At 46.8% G+C, this 18,042-nt stretch overlaps 1 protein-coding gene across 1 annotated transcript in view; it reads right to left on the reverse strand.

The window, feature by feature from the left end:
* Positions 1-1,485: 1,485 nt before the first annotated feature.
* Positions 1,486-18,042, reverse strand: part of LOC120945153 (SRSF protein kinase 1-like) — a 37,160-nt gene continuing 20,603 nt past the window's right edge. The window contains exons 6-12 of the mRNA XM_040359051.1: positions 15,671-15,777; positions 10,220-10,370; positions 8,619-8,713; positions 7,047-7,154; positions 5,743-5,812; positions 3,699-3,791; positions 1,486-1,738 (exon numbers count right to left, since the gene is read on the reverse strand). Coding sequence (XP_040214985.1) covers positions 1,554-1,738; positions 3,699-3,791; positions 5,743-5,812; positions 7,047-7,154; positions 8,619-8,713; positions 10,220-10,370; positions 15,671-15,777 — 809 coding nt within the window. The 3' untranslated portion in view covers positions 1,486-1,553. The remainder of the gene's footprint in view (positions 1,739-3,698; positions 3,792-5,742; positions 5,813-7,046; positions 7,155-8,618; positions 8,714-10,219; positions 10,371-15,670; positions 15,778-18,042) is intronic.

Consider the following 18,042-nt stretch of genomic DNA (forward strand, 5'->3'; position numbering starts at 1 on the left):
CGTATCTATGCGAAAATGATTCTAGGAATCACTCGCATAGATACCCGGGGCCAAAAACAGAGATACAACGGTGTTTCCTGAGATACACCGTCGGATCTCTTCTGAGAATCTGGCCCTTAACGTTTTACTTTTAGGCCAAAAAGTTACATTTTGGTCTCATCTGATCAGAGCACCTACTTCCACATGTTTGTTGCGTCCCCACATGGCTTCTCACAAACTGCAAACGGGACTTATGGCTTTCTTTCACCAATGGCTTTCTTCTTGCTACTCTTCCATAAAGGGCAGATTTGTGGAGAGCACCACTAAAAGTTGTCCTGTGGACAGATTCTCCCACCTGAGCTGTGGATCTCTGCAGCTCCTCCAGAGTTACCATGGGCCTCTTGGCTGCTTCTCTGATGAATGCTTTCCTTGCCCGGCCGGGTCAGTTTAGGTGGACGGTCATGTATTGGTAGGTTTGCAGTTGTGTCATACTCTTTCCATTTTCGGGTGATGGATTGAACAGTGCTCTGTGAGACATTCAAAGCTTGGGGTATTTTTTTATAACCTAACCCTGCTTTAAACTTCTCCACAACTTTATCCCTGACCTGTCTGGTGTGTTCCTTGGCCTTCATGATACTGTTTGTCAGGGCTGGACTGGGACAAAAATTTGGCCCTGGACTTCATCCAGACTGGCCCACTTTGACAGGTCTCTCCTATGGCGGCCGGACAACTCCAGCCACCCATGCCCCCTCTCCCCCTTCACTAGCCGTTCTACTTTATTAGAGTAAAACGGCTGGTACTGGTACTCTGGTACCAGTGGGGAAGCTAGACATTATTTCACCCAGGCAAAGAATCCATTTGGTGCCCCCCCCCCATGGGACAAGATTAGGCAGAAGTGAGAAACTCCCAGGCCATAGCTGTTGAGTCAGCTGTCTGTCCCCTCCCCCATCATCCCCCCTGCTCCTCTGGTCCTCCCCTGCTTCTCTGTTGACCCCCAGGTGAGCGCTGCGGGAAGGGACAGACAGAGGAACGGAGGGGGCGGCAGTCTGTTGTCACTGAAGCCGGCCCACTAAGCCATCGGCCCACCGGGAAACTCCCTGTAGTCCCAATGGCCAGTCCATCCCTGCTGTTTGTTCACTAATGTTCTCTAACAAACCTCTGAGGGCTTCACAGAACAGCTGTAGTTATACTGAGATTAAATGACACACAGCTGGACTCTATTTACTAATTAGGTGACTTCCGTAGGCAATTGGTTCCTCTATCAAAGTAAAGGGGGCTATATACAAATGCACACCACACTTTTCACATATTTATTTGTATAAAAAAAAATGAAAACCATTTATCATTTTCCTTCCACTTCACAATTATGTGTCACTTTGTGTTGGTTTATAACATAAAATCCCAATAAAGTACATTCACTGTACCTGGAGCTCAGTTGTAAAGGAAAATCTAAATGATTTTGGAGGTCCAAGCATTAAGCAGTCATTACCAAGAAACACACCAGGAGCTTGTTGAATATTTAATGAAATTATACAAAGTACAAAAATAAAAACATAAAAGAACACGGCCAGGTATCAGCATTGTAACCAGGGGTGCTGAAGACATTTCTCCGCCGTGGCTCGCTTTTCTGGAGAATAATCCAACATGGGTAGGAGGAAGCTGGCAAATATGAGGGCCTCGTTCTTCTGCCACTTGTGCCGGCTCACCAGAGTGTCATAAAGACCGCAGGGGTACAGGTACTGGATACGGAGGAGGTAACCTGCCCAGGAAGAGATGTTCATATTTAAAGGTAAATGAACAAGAAAATAATACAACAAAATGTGTATGTGTGTGTATATATATACACACACACACACACATAGGGCCAGATTCACAAAGAGATACGACGGTGTATCTACAGATACACCATCGTATCTCTGACTTACACTGGTCCTATCTATGCGCCTGATTCATAGAATCAGCTACGCATAGATAGGGCTTAGATCCGACAGTGTTACACTGTGTTACACTGTCGGATCTTATTTTCGATTTAAAAATGGCGCCGGGGGCGGTCCCGCTGATTTACCTTGAATAATATGTAAATCAGCGAGATACGCAAATTCACGAACGTACGCGGACCCGACGCAGTCTTCTTATGACGTTTCCGTAGCGGCTTTCCCGTCGTATACTTACCCCTGCTTTTATCAGGCGCAGCCAATGTTAAGTATAGCCGGCGTTCCCGCGTCGAATTTGAATTTTCTAACGTCGTTTGCGTACGCCGATTCACAAACACGTGCGCCGCAAGTCACGCTCACGTCGAAACCACTGACGTCCTAGTGACGTCAGTGGGAGCAATGCACGCCGGGAAATTCCCCGGACGGCGCATGCGCATTTAAATCGGCGTGGGAACGCGCCAGATTTAAATAATACACTCCCCCTAGCCGTGGAATTTGAATTCCGCCGGGGGATTTAGGATCCGCCGCCGCAAGTTTGGAGGTAAGTGGTTTGTGAATTAGCCACTTGCCTCTCAAACTTGTGGAAGCGGATCTTAAATCACGTAGATCGAGCAGATCTATAGATCCGCTGATCTACGGGAATCTGGCCCATATAGTATAAGTATATATATATAACCCACACTTTTTCCCCTGATAATAGGGGGAAAATCACGGGTGCGCGCTATATGCCGATAGTGTACCTTGGGCTCGGAGGGGACGGAGGGGGACTAGCGCTGCCACCGGAATTTACGAGCCGTCTCTCCTGTTTCTCGGCTCTAACGTCACACACACAGTCCCGCTTCCGCCATCGGCATTGGACCAGTGTTCTATCAATCACAGGAGCTGGTCCAATGCCGATGGCGGAGGCCGCCGAATGGACAGGAGACGATGGCTCGGTGATTCCCGACGGCTCGGTGATTCCCTTTGCTGTACATTCTTATTGACAAGGTACACACTGAGCAGTCACATAACCCATAGGCTCCTATGGCCTGTTGTCTGTTGTCGCCTCTCCCTCCTTCCCCCTGCAGTCGCCACTGGATGACACAGGGGAGCTAAATCATGTGACAGGAATGGAGATGGGGCGCATAGGCTGCATTTAGGCTGGAGATGGGGCACATAGGCTGCATTTAGGCTTGAGATGGGGCACATAGGCTGCATTTAGGCTGGAGATGGGGCACATAGGCTGCATTTAGGCTGGAGATGGGGCACATAGGCTGCATTTAGGCTGGAGATGGGGCACATAGGCTGCATTTAGGCTGGAGATGGGGCACATAGGCTGCATTTAGGCTGGAGATGGGGCACATAGGCTGCATTTAGGCTGGAGATGGGGCACATAGGCTGCATTTAGGCTGGAGCTGGGGCACATAGGCTGCATTTAGGCTGGAGATGGGGCACATAGGCTGCATTTAGGCTGGAGATGGGGCACATAGGCTGCATTTAGGCTGGAGATGGGGCACATAGGGGGCATTTAGGCTGGAGATGGGGCACATAGGCTGCATTTAGGCACAGATTAGGCTGCATTGAGGCTGCAGATGGACACTGACCACAAAATGTAAAAAAAATAATTTTCCCTGAAACTTCCCTCTGAAATTGGGGTGCGCGTCATACGCCGGCGCGCGTTATACGCCGATAAATACGGTACTTTAATTTGTGTGTGCAGTATCTGAAGGCTCTACTGAGATCATATCTAAGTGAAAATTCTTGAATTATCATTTGACTAGATGTACATTTCCATCATGCATTTACCTTGCTTATTAAAACAGGTTGATGAGTTTTTCCCAGAAAAAGCGATTTTTGGTGGTATGCGCCCAAGCAGCTCAATCATACAGGCAATGTGATCTAAACAAAAATATAAAAGTGGATATTAGTCAATCTTTCTATACTGTGCATGGAATGTCTGTAGGAGAATTTACAGAGGTAAATATTGTTTAAGATTTTCTATATGAATGTGAAGCTTTATAGAGAGTGACACCTTTATGCAGTTCTTCGCCTTGTGTCACCTTATACTTTGGACTGTTAAAGCAGAACTAAACCTTCCTATCCTTTACAACAGGGGTCTCAAACTGGCAGCCCTCCAGCTGTTGCAAAACTACAAGTCTCATCATGCCTCTGCCTGTGGGAGTCATGCCTTGTCTTGACCCCTGCCGGGCCCTGACTACTCCCTTGATTTCCACCTGTCTTGACCCCTGCCTAGAACTTACTACTCTCTTGCTTGCCACCTGTCTTCACCCTTGCCTGGACGTGACTACTCTCTTCCTTGCCACCTGTCTTCACCCCTGCCTGGACCTGACTACTCTTGCTTGCCACCTTTCTTGGTCCCTGCCTGTACCTGACTACTCTTGCTTGCCACCTTTCTTGGTCCCTGCCTGTACCTGACTACTCTCTTGCTTGCCATCTGTTTTGACCCCTGCCTGGACCTGACTACTCTCTTCCTTGCCACCTGTCTTCACCCCTGCCTGGACCTGACTACTCTCTTCCTTGCCACCTGTCTTCACCCCTGCCTGGACGTGACTACTCTCTTCCTTGCCACCTGCCTTCACCCCTGCCTGGACCTGACTACTCTTGCTTGCCACCTTTCTTGGTCCCTGCCTGTACCTGACTACTCTCTTGCTTGCCACCTTTCTTGGTCCCTGCCTGTACCTGACTACTCTCTTGCTTGCCACCTTTCTTGGTCCCTGCCTGTACCTGACTACTCTCTTGCTTGCCATCTGTTTTGACCCCTGCCTGGACCTGACTACTCTATTCCTTGCCACCTGTCTTCACCCCTGCCTGGACTTGACTACTCTTGCTTGCCACCTTTCTTGGTCCCTGCCTGTACCTGACTACTCTCTTGCTTGCCACCTGTCTTCACCCCTGCCTGGACCTAACTACTAAAAAGAAAAAGAAAGAAAGGAGGGCGCACCGACCTAGTGCATTACCGTATTAATACGGTAATGCACTAGGTCAGTGCGCCCTCCTTTCTTTCTTTTTCTTTTTAGCCATATGAACACCCATTGTTTTGAGGAGGGCTGCAAGACCATAGACCTTGCCTTTAAGACTGGACTGCACTATCCGTGTCTAGCGAAACACGCAGGAGAGATTTTGTTTTGGACCCAACTACTCTCTTTCTTGCCACCTGTCTTCACCCCTGCCTAGACCTAACTACTCTCTGTCTTGCCACCTGTCTTCACCCCTGCCTAGACCTAACTACTCTCTTTCTTGCCACCTGTCTTCACCCCTGCCTGGACCTAATTACTCTCTTTCTTGCCACCTGTCTTCACCCCTGCCTAGACCTAACTACTCTCTTTCTTGCCACCTGTCTTGACCCCTGCCGAGACCTAACTACTCTCTTTCTTGCCACCTGTCTTCACCCTTGCCTAGACCTAACTACTCTCTTTCTTGCCACCTGTCTTGACCCGTGCCTGGACCCGACTACTCTTGCTTGCCACCTTTCTTGGTCCCTGCCTGTACCTGACTACTCTCTTGCTTGCCATCTATTTTGACCCCGGCCTGGACCGGACTCTTATTTGCCACCCAAAGTTCCTTAATTGTGAGAGTCTAACTTTATTGCCAAGAAACTGCACGGCACCAAAGGAATGAACAAGGGGCTTATGCTAAGCCCATGAGAGCAACTGGATCATGTGTACAAACTCTAGTTTTCCGGATAAAACAAGATACTGGTTCATCAGAAAGGTTAGTTCGTTAATTTTGGGGAAAGCCGCTACTTCCTTTATATGACCTGTTCTGTACAAACTGCTCATTGCATTCATTCCATAATATGACCTTTACAGACTACTCATTACATCCATACCATCGTTCCTTGTGAAGTTCTCTCCAGCTTGAGGCTCAAAAAGGTAATAGGATGTGGCCATTTCATATGCCTATGGAAAGAAGAGATCCTTGTCATTCATATATATATATATATATATATAGCAATATACATAATACCAGTTCCCTTTCCATTAACATATTACACTGTTAAACATTATAGTAGCAAACAAAATGAATAACATAATAATTTATATTTATAGTAGTTGGAAACCCTCACTGGAGGACTTCTGTTGAATGGGGTAGTGCTAGTCAGTGTATTTTGTTAGCAGAGAGTCCCACTGTCAGATTACAGTGTCTCAGCAGGGAGGATTCCTCTATCAAGCTCACTTGTGTGGATGGAGGAATCCTTTCATTGGCTGGCTGAATGAACAAAAAAAAACAACAATCCATTTATGGCCAGCTTTAGAGAGGACAGCTGTACAGTACATAGTCCTGTGAATAGGGACTATGGGCCAGATCCACAAAGAACCGGCGTAACGTAAATTTTTCCATTTAAGTTACACTGCCTTAAAATTTCTACCTAAGTGCCCGATCCACAAAGCACTTACCTTGAAATTTTCGGCTGTGTAACTTAAATTCCGCCGGCGCAAGGCGTTCCTCTTCAAATGGGGGCGATTCCCATTTAAATTAGGCGCGCTCCCGCGCCGGCCATACTGCGCATGCTCGTGACGTCATTTTCCCGACGTGCATAGCGCGAAATTACGTTACGCCGAGCTTTGTGGATCGCGTCGGGTCAATAAAGTTGCGTCGGGAATTCAAAACATAAAAAAAATCGCGTCGCTGGACAGAAGGGTCTGCTTTTACATGGTGTAAACAGTTTACACTTTGTAAAAGCAGCCCTAATTTTGCATTTGCAAACTAAAACTTTCGGAGAAAAAACGAAGCGTAAAAGCTTCGTGGATCTCCGTAAGTGCTAATTTGCATACCCGAGGCGGCATTTCGACACGAAATGCCCCCAGCGGCGGATGCGGTACTGCATCCTAAGATCCGGCAGTGTAAGTCCCTTACACATGTCGGATCTTCTGCCTAACTATGAGAAACTGATTCTGTGGATCAGTTCCATAGATAGAAACAGGGATACGACGGCGTAACAGCAGTTACGCTGGCGTATCCCTTTTGAGGATCTGGCCCTATCATCCCACCCAGAGACACTGTGAAAATATACCTTATTCTGGCTATCTATCTATCTATCTATCTATCTATCTATCTATCTATCTATCTATCTATCTATCTATCTCACTCTGCAGCTGGCAAATATTGTCCCAGAATGATTGAAGTACATACCATGCATGCAGTGCTCCATATGTCAGCTGGGGTACTGTATCCAGAGCCCAGGAGGACCTCCAGTGCTCGGTACTGCTGCGTCTGGATCTCTTCAGAAAAAGGTTTATACTGGAAAATAATAAAGAAAAAAAAGAAAAAATTCCCTGACGTTATGTCTGTGAACTATATTTCTGTAAGGTTTATACAGATTCTGCACTTCTATATGTATATTGTTCTCATTTATGATATTTGAACCGTGGCACTTCTTTTAAAATCTTATGATACTTTATAAATGTTGGGAGACACCGGGCGTTTAAAAGAAAAACGTCCGACATTCGGCCCGTGTGTGTATCGGATGTGCATGCTGAAAAACCAGCAGCCAATTGACTCCCAATCAGCACTCTCAGTCAATGAAAAGAAACTGTAGTTTGTACCAGGCGTTAGGGAAGGTTCTGTAGGTTGGGAAAGAAGGGTTCAGTTGGTACACTCTCATTGTCTTGAGATAAGATTGTTCACTTATTTTTCCAATAGGCACACCTTTACAATGGATGTTTTAAAGAGCAAAGCATTCTCTGAATGGCGGCAAGCTTCTGTGTTCAGAATGCAGCAGGGAAGCTCCTCAGCACGGAACCTTGGAAGCAAGTGGAGATCACTGGAGTAGCGGTGTCTACTGCAATTTCCAGCTTTCAGGTGCATTGGCCAGGTAAGGTATATACATAGTGACAACAGGGGTGTATTTAGGTTTTGTGCTGCCCTAGGCCTGACGAAACTCGCACACCCCCTACTTTATATATGACGCACCCCTTCCTATCAAGACTACACCCCTTCCTTTTTAAGACCCGCCCTGTCATTTTCATGGGAGGAGGACAGAGGGACGCGGTGGGATGAGGAAAGAGGGACGCGGTGGGATGAGGAAAGAGGGACGCGGTGGGATGAGGAAAGAGGGACGCGGTGGGATGAGGACAGAGGGAGAGGGTGGGATGAGGACAGGGGGACAGAGTGGGATGAGGACAGAGGGACAGGGTGGGATGAGGACAGGATGGGATGAGGACAGGGTGGGATGAGGACAGGATGAGATGAGGATGGGGGACAAGATGGGATGAGGACAGGGGGGACAGGGTGGGATGAGGAAAGAGGGACAGGGTGGGATGAGGACAGAGGGACAGGATGGGATGAGGACGGGGGGACAGGATGGGATGAGGACAGATGGACAGGATGGGATGAGGACAGGGGCCAGGATGGGATGAGGACAGAGGGACAGGGTGGGATGAGGACAGAGGGACAGGGTGGGATGAGGACAGAGGGACAGGATGGGATGAGGACAGAGGGACAGGATGGAATGAGGACAGAGAGACAGGATGGAATGAGGACAGAGGGACAGGATGGGATGAGGACAGGGGGACAGGATGGGATGAGGACAGGGGGACAGGATGGGATGAGGACAAGGGGACAGGTTTTTTTGCCACCCCCTGCAAAGTGCCGCCCTAGGCCTGGGCCTTGTTGGCCTAGGCCATAATACAGCACTGAGTGACAATGATCCAAGCTGGACCGTTGTAACTATGTACAATACTCCCTATGATGGGGAATACTTACTGTCCAGCATGCACTTCCCAAGTCAGCTATTTTAATCCCCAGCATGTCCACATTTCCAGTGTCAAACAGGTGGGTTAGGAAGTTTGCATCAATCCCTGAAATGATACAAAGAAATTAAGGGGTTTATGCAGTAAAGGACAATAGGCAACATTCTTCATTTGGAAATGATGAAAATGTGACGCAAGTCCAAATTTTTAAAGGTAACTCTAAATATAGGTTCATCTATGTCATATATGTCAAACACACGGCCCGCGGGACGAATCTGGCCCTCCAGACCTTGTCATGTGGCCCTTGCACTAAGTTTTGCAGCCGTAATATGGCGGAACCCCATTGGGAGTGCCCACCCCTAAACCCTGCACTCTGTACATAGAGCACCCCTGAACACTGCACCCTCTACATAGCGCATTCCTGAACTCTGCACTCAATGCAGTTATTGTCATAAAAAGTGTTTGGGGACCCGGGTCCTGCCCCAGGGGACGTGTATCAATGCACAAAAAAGGTTTTAAAAACGGCTGTTTTTTCGGGAGCAGTGATTTTAATAATGCTTAAAGTGAAACAATAAAAGTGAAATATTCCTTTAAATTTCAAACCTGTGGGGTGTCTATAGTATGCGTGTAAAGTAGCGCATGTTTCCTGTGTTTATAACAGTCTCTGCACAAAATTAAATTTCTAAAGGAAAAAAGTCATTTAAAACTACTCATTACCAGATGACATTAGAACTGCAATGACTGGCTCATAGGGGGTCTTTCACAACCACAGTGGACTTCAGTACCCTCTGAAAAGCATTCCGTGCCTAGGGCAATTGCCTCCTCTTCGCCTGATTTAACCCTGTAATGCAGCACTACCATGCTGTAATCGGCGCCGCTTGTCACACTCTGCACCCCTTGTTGAAAATGCTGTGGGCCGCAAAGCATCGTGGTCGCAGCATATGTACAGCCCTGTCTGAGCTGTATTTGACAGTTTGGGGCGGGCATCTCTGGGACCAGTAAAACCCTGGCTCAGCTGCCTGCTTTTACGGCCGCCCTTCTAAAAGAGCCCTAAGGTTAGGTGACCAGATTTTTAAAATGAAATCCGGGGACATATTTTTTCTTTACTAGTAATGGCGGCAATCAGCGACTCTCTGCCCGTTGCCGCCGCCGCCCACCTCACAGCCTCTCAAGTCTTACTCTTCGGGCCCCGCCTACTACTGGATGGGGAGCGGAGGAAGATCCCTCCGCCAGGGAAGGCAAGGAGATAGGCAGGTGGCTGGCCAGGACTTGAGCCAAGGCAGAAGAACATGTGAGTGGAGATAAATGGGCATGCGCCCGAAACTGAAGAAATATTCCCCCCCCCCCCCGACCAGCACATGATCTTTAGAAAGGGGCACAGATAATGGGAAAAATACAACCCCCTAAGCTAGTAGGCAAGGCGGAGCGGGGTGTGATATTCAATTTTTTTTATTTTAATTCTGCACTGACTGTCTTTGAAATTGCCCCTGCCCCCTATTAAATCCAATCTGGGGACAAAACCAGGGACAGACTTGGTTCGGGGACAGTGTCCTCAATCAGGGGACTGTCCCCTGAAACTGGGAATGTCTGGTCACCCTATCCTAAGGGATATACCTTCGCTGATTCGGTTTTGATTCCAGATGGTGGCCTCTTCCATGTACCGCTGTAGATTGTCCTCATTCACACACACCAGTATGTTTTCTGGTTTGATGTCCGTGTGGATGATGCGACATTTCGTGTGTAAAAAGCCCAGACCTTGGAGCACCTTAGAAAACAAAAAAATATATTTTTTTAAATATCTAGAATATGTTATAAATTTTAGAAAAACAAATACAGTTTATTCCTGTTATTTTTATTGAAAGATAAAAAAGATAGGCCAACCCAGGACTTCTATAGGTCTTGGGTGTATAGCTATAAGCCCCATGAAGATGTTCACACCAGCATTGTATGGTGTATGGAGCACATAGGATTATGTTCTATGGGCCAGATTCACGTAGAACTGCGGTGGCGTAACGTATCCTAGATACGTTACACCGCCGCAAGTTTTCATCGCAAGTGCCTGATTCACCAAGCACTTGCAATGAAAACCTCCGCCGGCGGCCTCCGGCGCAAGGCGGGCCAATTCAAATGGGCGTGTGCCATTTAAACTAGGCGCGCTCCCGCACCGGACCTACTGCGCATGCTCCGTTCCGTAATTCCCGTCGTGCTTTGCGCGCCGTGACGTAATTTTTTCGAACGGCGACGCGCGTAGCGTAATTCCGTATTCCTGGACGGCTTACGTAAACGACGTTAAATTTTAAATTTCGACGCGGGAACGACGGCCATACTTTATACAGCAATACGATTGCTGCATAAAGTTAAGGCACCAAAAAAACCGACTAACTTTGCGACGGGAAACTAGACTAGCGGCGACGTAGCGAATGCGAAAATCCGTCGGGAATCGCCGTAAATCCTAATTTGCATACCCGACGCTGGTTTACGACGCAAACTCCCCCCAGCGGCGGCCGCGGTATTGCATCCTAAGATCCGACAGTGTAAAACAATTACACCTGTCGGATCTTCTGGCTATCTATGCGTAACTTATTCTATGAATCAGTTGCATAGATAGAAACAGAGATACGACGGCGTATTAGCAGATACACCGTCGTATCTCTTTGGTGAATCTGGCCCTATGTGCCCTTTGCAGTAACTAACATTGATCGGGTGCAGGAACATGCCAGTCACTGCAAATGGTGTGAATTGCCCCTTATACAGTGCCTTGAAAAAGTATTCATACCCCTTAAAATTTTCAAAATGTTGTCACGTTACAACCAAAAATGTAAATGAATTTTATTGGGATTTTATGTGATAGACCAACACAAATTGGCACATAATTGTAAAGTGGAAGTAAAATGATAAATGGTTTTCAATTTTTTTTACAAATAAATATCTGAAAAATGTGTTGTTTATTTGTATTCAGCCCCCTTTACTCTGATACCCCTAATTAAAATCTAGTGAAACCAATTGTCTTCACAAGTCACCTAATTAGTAAATAATTTAATATCAGTATAAATACAGCTGTTCTGTGAAGCCCTCAGAGGTTTGTTAGAGAACCTTAGTGAACAAACAGCATTATGAAGGCCAAGGAACACACCAGACAGGTCAGGGATAAAGTTGTGGAGAAGTGTAAAGCAGAGTTAGGTTATAAAACAATACCCCAAGCTTTGAACATCTCACAGAGCTCTGTACAATCCATTGTCTGAAAATGGAAAGAGTATGTTACAACTGCAAACCTACCAAGACATGGCCGTCCACCTAAACTGACCGGCCGGGCAAGGAGAGCATTAATCAGAAAAGCAGCCAAGAGGTCCATGGTAACTCTGGAGGAGCTGAAGAGATCCATAGCTCAGGTGGGAGAATCTGTCCACAGGACAACTATCAGGCCACGTACACACGGCCGAGGAACTCGACGTGCCAAACACATCGAGTTCCTCGGCGAGTTCAGCCCTGAAGCCGCCGAGTTCTCCCATAGAACAACGAGAAAATAGAGAACATGTTCTCTATTTTCTCGACGAGTTCCTCGGCGGCTCCATCGGGCCGAAAGTGTACACACGACAGAGTTTCTCGGCAGAATCCGGCTCTGACCGAGTTTCTCGCTGAATTCTGCCGAGAAACTCTGTCGTGTGTACGAGGCCTCAGTCGTGCACTCCACAGATCTGACCTTTATGGAAGAGTGGCAAGAAGAAAGCCATTGGTGAAAGAAAGCCATAAGAAGTCCCATTTGCAGTTTGCAAGAAGCCATGTGGGGGACACAGCAAACATGTGGAAGAAGTAGCTCTGGTCAGATGAGACCAAAATTGAACTTTTTGGCCCGAAAGCAAAATGCTGTGTGTGGCCAGATTCTCGTAGATCCGCGTATCTTTGCGCGGGCGTAACCTATCCTATTTACGTTACGCCTCCGCAACTTAGACGGACAAGTGCAGTATTCTCAAAGCACTTGCTCCGTAAGTTGCGGCAGCGTAGCGTAAATAGGCCGGCGTAAGCCCGCCTAATTCAAATGTGGAACAGGGGGGCATGTTTTATGTAAATGTTATGTGACCTGACGTGATTGACGTTTTTAACGAACGGCGTATGCTCCGTCCGTGGACATATCCCAGTGTGCATTGCTTCAAAGTACGCCGCAAGGACGTATTGGTTTCGACGTGAACGTAAATTACGTCCAGCCCCATTCACGGACGAGTTACGCAAACGACCGTGAAACATGGTGGTGGGAGCATCAAGTGTGGGGGTGCTTTTCTTCAGCAGGGACAGGGAAGCTGGTCAGAGTTGGTGGGAAGATGTATGGGGCCAAATACGGGGCAATCTTAGAAGAAAACCTGCAAATGACTTGAGACTGGGGGGAGGTTCACCTTTCAGCAGGACAACAACCCTAAACATACAGCCAGAGCTACAATGGAATGGTTTAGATCAAAGCATATTAATGTGTTAGAATGGCCCAGTCAAAGTCCAGACCTAAATCTAATTGAGAATCTGTGGCAAGTCTTGAAAATTGCTTTTCACAGACGCTCTCCATCCAATCTGACAGAGCTTGAGATATTTTGCAAAGAAGAATGGGCAAAAATGGCACTCTCTAGATGTGCAAAGCTGGTAGAGACATCCCCAAAAAGACTTGCAGCTGTAATTGCAGCGAAAGGAGGTTCTACAAATTAGTGAATACGAATGCACATCACACTTTTCAGATATTTATTTTGTAAAAAGCGTTGAAAACCATTTATATATGTGCCACTTTGTGTTGGTCTATCACATAAAATCCCAATAAAATACATTTACATTTTTGATTGTAACATGACAAAATGTAGGTATGAATACTTTCTCAAGGCACTGTTTGTATTTCATATGTGTATTTAGGTATTTTCCTGGAGAGTAGTCCCAATGAGAGCCCGTCACCAGAATATTGATTTCAACTAAAATCCTCCCATAACATTTTATGTGCATTACGTGTATTGTGCATGTTATTTCTCTATAAAAGCTTCCCTTGTGTAGACCTCCAAAAGGCCTAAGTCTGCTGCTGTGTGCCACCATCTTGAATAATATGTCAGCAGCCCCAGCAAACTCAAGTCCCCTGGCAGCTACTGTATTTATTGGCGTATAACACTCACTTTTTTACCCTGAAAATAGAGGGCCAGATTCTCGTACATCCGCGTATCTTTGCGCGGGTGTAACGTATCCGATTTACGTTACACCTCCGCAACTTAGACGGGCAAGTGCTGTATTCTCAAAGCACTTGCTCCGTAAGTTGCGGCGGCGTAGTGTAAATCGGCCGCCTAATTCAAATTTGGAACAGGGGGCGTGTTTTATGTAAAATATCCATGACCCGACATGATTGACGTTTTTCACGAACGGAGCATGCGCCGTCCGTGTACATATCCCAGTGTGCATTGCTTCAAAGTACGCCGCAAGGACGTATTGGTTTTGACGTGAACGTAAATTACGTCCAGCCCCATTCACGGACGACTTACGCAAACGACGTAAAATATTCAAAATTTGACACGGGAACGACGTCCATACTTAACATAGGATACGCCTCATATAGCAGGGGTAACTATACGCCGAAAAAAGCCTAACGTAAACGACGTAAAAAAATGCGTATGACGTACGTTTCTGAATCGGCGTATCTAGCTCAATTGCATATTCCTCGCTTAACTATACGGACGCGCCACCTAGCGGCCAGCGTAAATATGCAGCCTAAGATACGACGGTGTAAAACACTTACGCCGGTCGTATATTAGGGAAATCTATGCGTAACTGATTCTCTGAATCAGGCGCATAAATACGACCGGCCGGACTCAGAGATACGACGGCTTATCTGGAGATACGCCGTCGTATCTCCTTTGAGAATCTGGGCTCCAGTGTATTGTGCATGTTATTTCTCTATAAAAGCTTCCCTTGTGTAGACCTCCAAAAGGCCTAAGTCTGCTGCTGTGTGCCACCATCTTGGATAAAATTGTCAGCAGCCCCAGCAAACTCAAGTCCCCTGGCAGCTACATAAAAGATTATATAGCTAGGTAAAGGAAGGGGCAGAGAAGCTGGGCCAGCACAGACAGCAGTAAGACACTCCCAAAAGAGGAGCAGACTATAATGTTGAAGGAGGGAGGGGGCTGTGCTAGGGAATTGACTCTTCCTGGATTAATGACATTTGCTTGAAACTTCGAAAGCACATAGCAAGTGAATAAAGAATAATTTATGAAAAAGGAAAAAAAAAGCACTGCCAGTAAGCATTTCAAATACTGATTTTGTTTTGTGTTTTTACGTGCAAGTTGGTGACAGGGTCTCTTTATGCAGGGGTGCATTTAGGTTTTGTGTCGCCCTAGGCCTGGTAAAACTCACGCACCCCCTACTTTATATATGATGCACCCCTTCCTTTTTAAGACCCGCCCTGTCATTTTCATGGGAGGACAGAGGGACAGGATGGAATGAGGACAGGGTGGGATGAGGACAGGGGGACAGGATGGGATGAGAACAGGGGGACAGGATAGGATGAGGACAAGGGGGACAGGATGGGATGAGGACAGGGGGGACAGGATGGGATGAGGACAGGGGGGACAGGATGGGATGAGGACAGGGGGGACAGGATGGGATGAGGACAGGGGGGACAGGATGGGATGAGGACAGGGGGGACAGGATGGGATGAGCACAGGAGGACAGGATGGGAGGAGGACAGAGGGATGGGATGGGGACAGGGGGACAGGATGGGATGAGGACAGGATGGGATGAGGACAGGCGGACAGGATAGGATGGGATTTTGCCGCCCCCCGCAAAGTGCCGCCCTAGGCCTGGGCCTTGTCGGCCTAGGCCATAATACATCACTGTCTTTATGTATGGATTCCTTGTGGCCTGTGTATCTAATGTGGCAAGAGGTATGTCCTTTGCCTGCATACTTTTTACTAATCTATTTCTTATGTTAGAAAGTTGGGGGTATGGCAGATCTGTGTGCAGATAAAGGAAGGGAGTGCCAATGAGACATCCCTTTCAATATACAATGTAATAAGCCCTGGGAATAAATATGGAAAGGATACAAAGGAATACCTGTTGTATAATTCTTTTTACACAGCTCAGTGGTAGCCCCTTAGGTCCATAGTTCCTCATCAAGTGTAGGAGAGATGGTCCTAGCAACTCAAACACAAGGCACACATGTGGACACCTTAGTTAAGGACTCATTATTAATGATATTGATGTTTATTGTCAATATATCCTGCATACGTTCTGGGAAATTCAGGTAAATATTGGGAAAGCAATTCCATGCAGAGAACATCCACAGTGGAAAACAAGCTCTGGACACCAATGCTGCATGGTAAAATAGCAGCTTAACTTCTATGTTGGTCTATAGAGCTTCTATGGGGAAGACAAAAGGTAGCTGCATTGTCAGGGAAAAACAATTAAATGTATTTTTTTTTTATTTCCTAATCTGCATTTACAGATTTAATCTGATTGGTTAACAGTACCCTAAAGCAGTGGTCATCAACCCTGTCCTCAGGGCCCAGGTAACAGGCCAGGTTTGCAAGATAACTGAAATACATCACAGCTGATATCATTTGCTCCTCAGTGATTGCAGTATTCTAGTCTGCATCTCCCCAAGGTAATACATAAAACCTGGCCTGTTAGTGGGCCCTGAAGGCACTGCCCTAAAACAGCTGTCTGATCTGACATGTCATGTCAGCAGCTCTTCTGCAGAGGCCAGCAAAGAGCACATTATAAATACCATTGTGGATACCAGCACAGCAGTCAATAATGGATCTAAAGATCAAGCTACATCTATGCTTATTAAATGGTACTGCAACAAGAGCAATGGTGATTTTAAAAACTGCAGTAACCCCTTTTTTGCTAGTGCAACCAATCATTAGGGCTCAATCACACCAGGTGCATCGGGCAGCATTGATTGGCATCAGCACAGGCTCAACCCAGGGGCACATACTAAACAACTGTTCTCTATGTGCCCTGTTCACACCATGCATGTGCTGTGGTGTGTAATGTATTTAAAAAAAGCAGGCATGTCACCACATGTCAATGCAACATGCTGCAGTGTATAGAGTTAAAGTGCTACTAAACCCACAACAGTAAAATCAGTCTGTATATGCAGCATAGCATGCTTGTTATACTCACGGTGGAAAACGGGTTAATCTTCTGTATTGTGTAAAAATGCTGTTTTATCCTGTATGCGCAGATCCTCCCCCTCCTGCACTGTCTATCTGGGGAAAGCCAACTAACACCGGCAGGGTAGCCGACCTGCACATGCTCATTTGTGTCTTTTATGCTGGAGAGAATAATTACTTAGGGCCAGATTCACAAAAAGGATACGACGGCGTATCTCTGTTTCTATCTATGCGACTGATTCATAGAATCAGTTACGCATAGATATCCCTAAGATCCGACAGGTGTAATAGTTTTACACTGTCGGATCTTAGGATGCAGTACCGCGGCCGCCGCTGGGGGGAGTTTGCGTCGTAAACCAGCATCGGGTATGCAAATTAGGAGTTACGGCGACCCACGACGGATTTTCGCGTTCGCTACGTCGCCGCTAGTCTAGTTTCCCGTCGCAAAGTTAGTCGTCGTTTTGGGTGCCCTAACTTTAGTCAGCAATCGTATTGCTGTCTAAAGTATGGCCGTCGCTCCCGCGTCGAAATTTAAAATTTAACGTAGTTTGCGCAACACGTCCGGGAATACGGAAGTACTCTACGCGCATCACCGTTCGAAAAAATTACGTCACTGAGCGCAAAGCACGACGGGAATTGCGAAACGGAGCATGCGCAGTAGGTCCGGCGCGGGAGCGCCTAATTTAAATGGCACACGCCCATTTGAAATGGCCCGCCTTGCGCCGGAGGCGGAGCAAGTGCTTTGTGAATCAGGCACTTGCGATGAAAACTTGCGGCGGTGTAACGTATCTGCGATACGTTACGCCGCCGCTCACCTACGTGAATCTGGCCCAATGGTCTCACAGCTAGCCAGGTCACATGATATTGACATCACACATGTGGGCGTGTATACAGGCTGTAGTTGAAATCTCCCCCTACCTGAACTCTAAACACTGGAGAAACTGCAGTTTATTACTGACCGTGGTATACAGATCAGCCAAAAAGGTATATAGTGGCAGTATTTTAATGTAAAATTACGATTTATAAGCTGTGGGCACTGGGGGGGGGGGGGGGGGGGGGCTAATGAACTATTTTCATATTACTGGGTTTAGTAACACTTTAAATGTCATTTTGTGACATTTCAATAAAGTTGAAAAAAAGTAAACATCGGAATGCACCACACCAACCCTACCAATGTCACCAGCATAAGAGCATTATACTGGAGCTGGTGTGAACGGGCCTTACCCTTGGTACCACTTCATTGAATAAACCTGTCAGGTCATCTTTAGAATTAGATACCACTAAACAGAATCAGTTGTCTTTTTTAGT

The sequence above is a fragment of the Rana temporaria genome, chromosome 7 (genome assembly GCF_905171775.1).
Source record: "Rana temporaria chromosome 7, aRanTem1.1, whole genome shotgun sequence".
Lineage (NCBI taxonomy): Eukaryota > Metazoa > Chordata > Amphibia > Anura > Ranidae > Rana > Rana temporaria.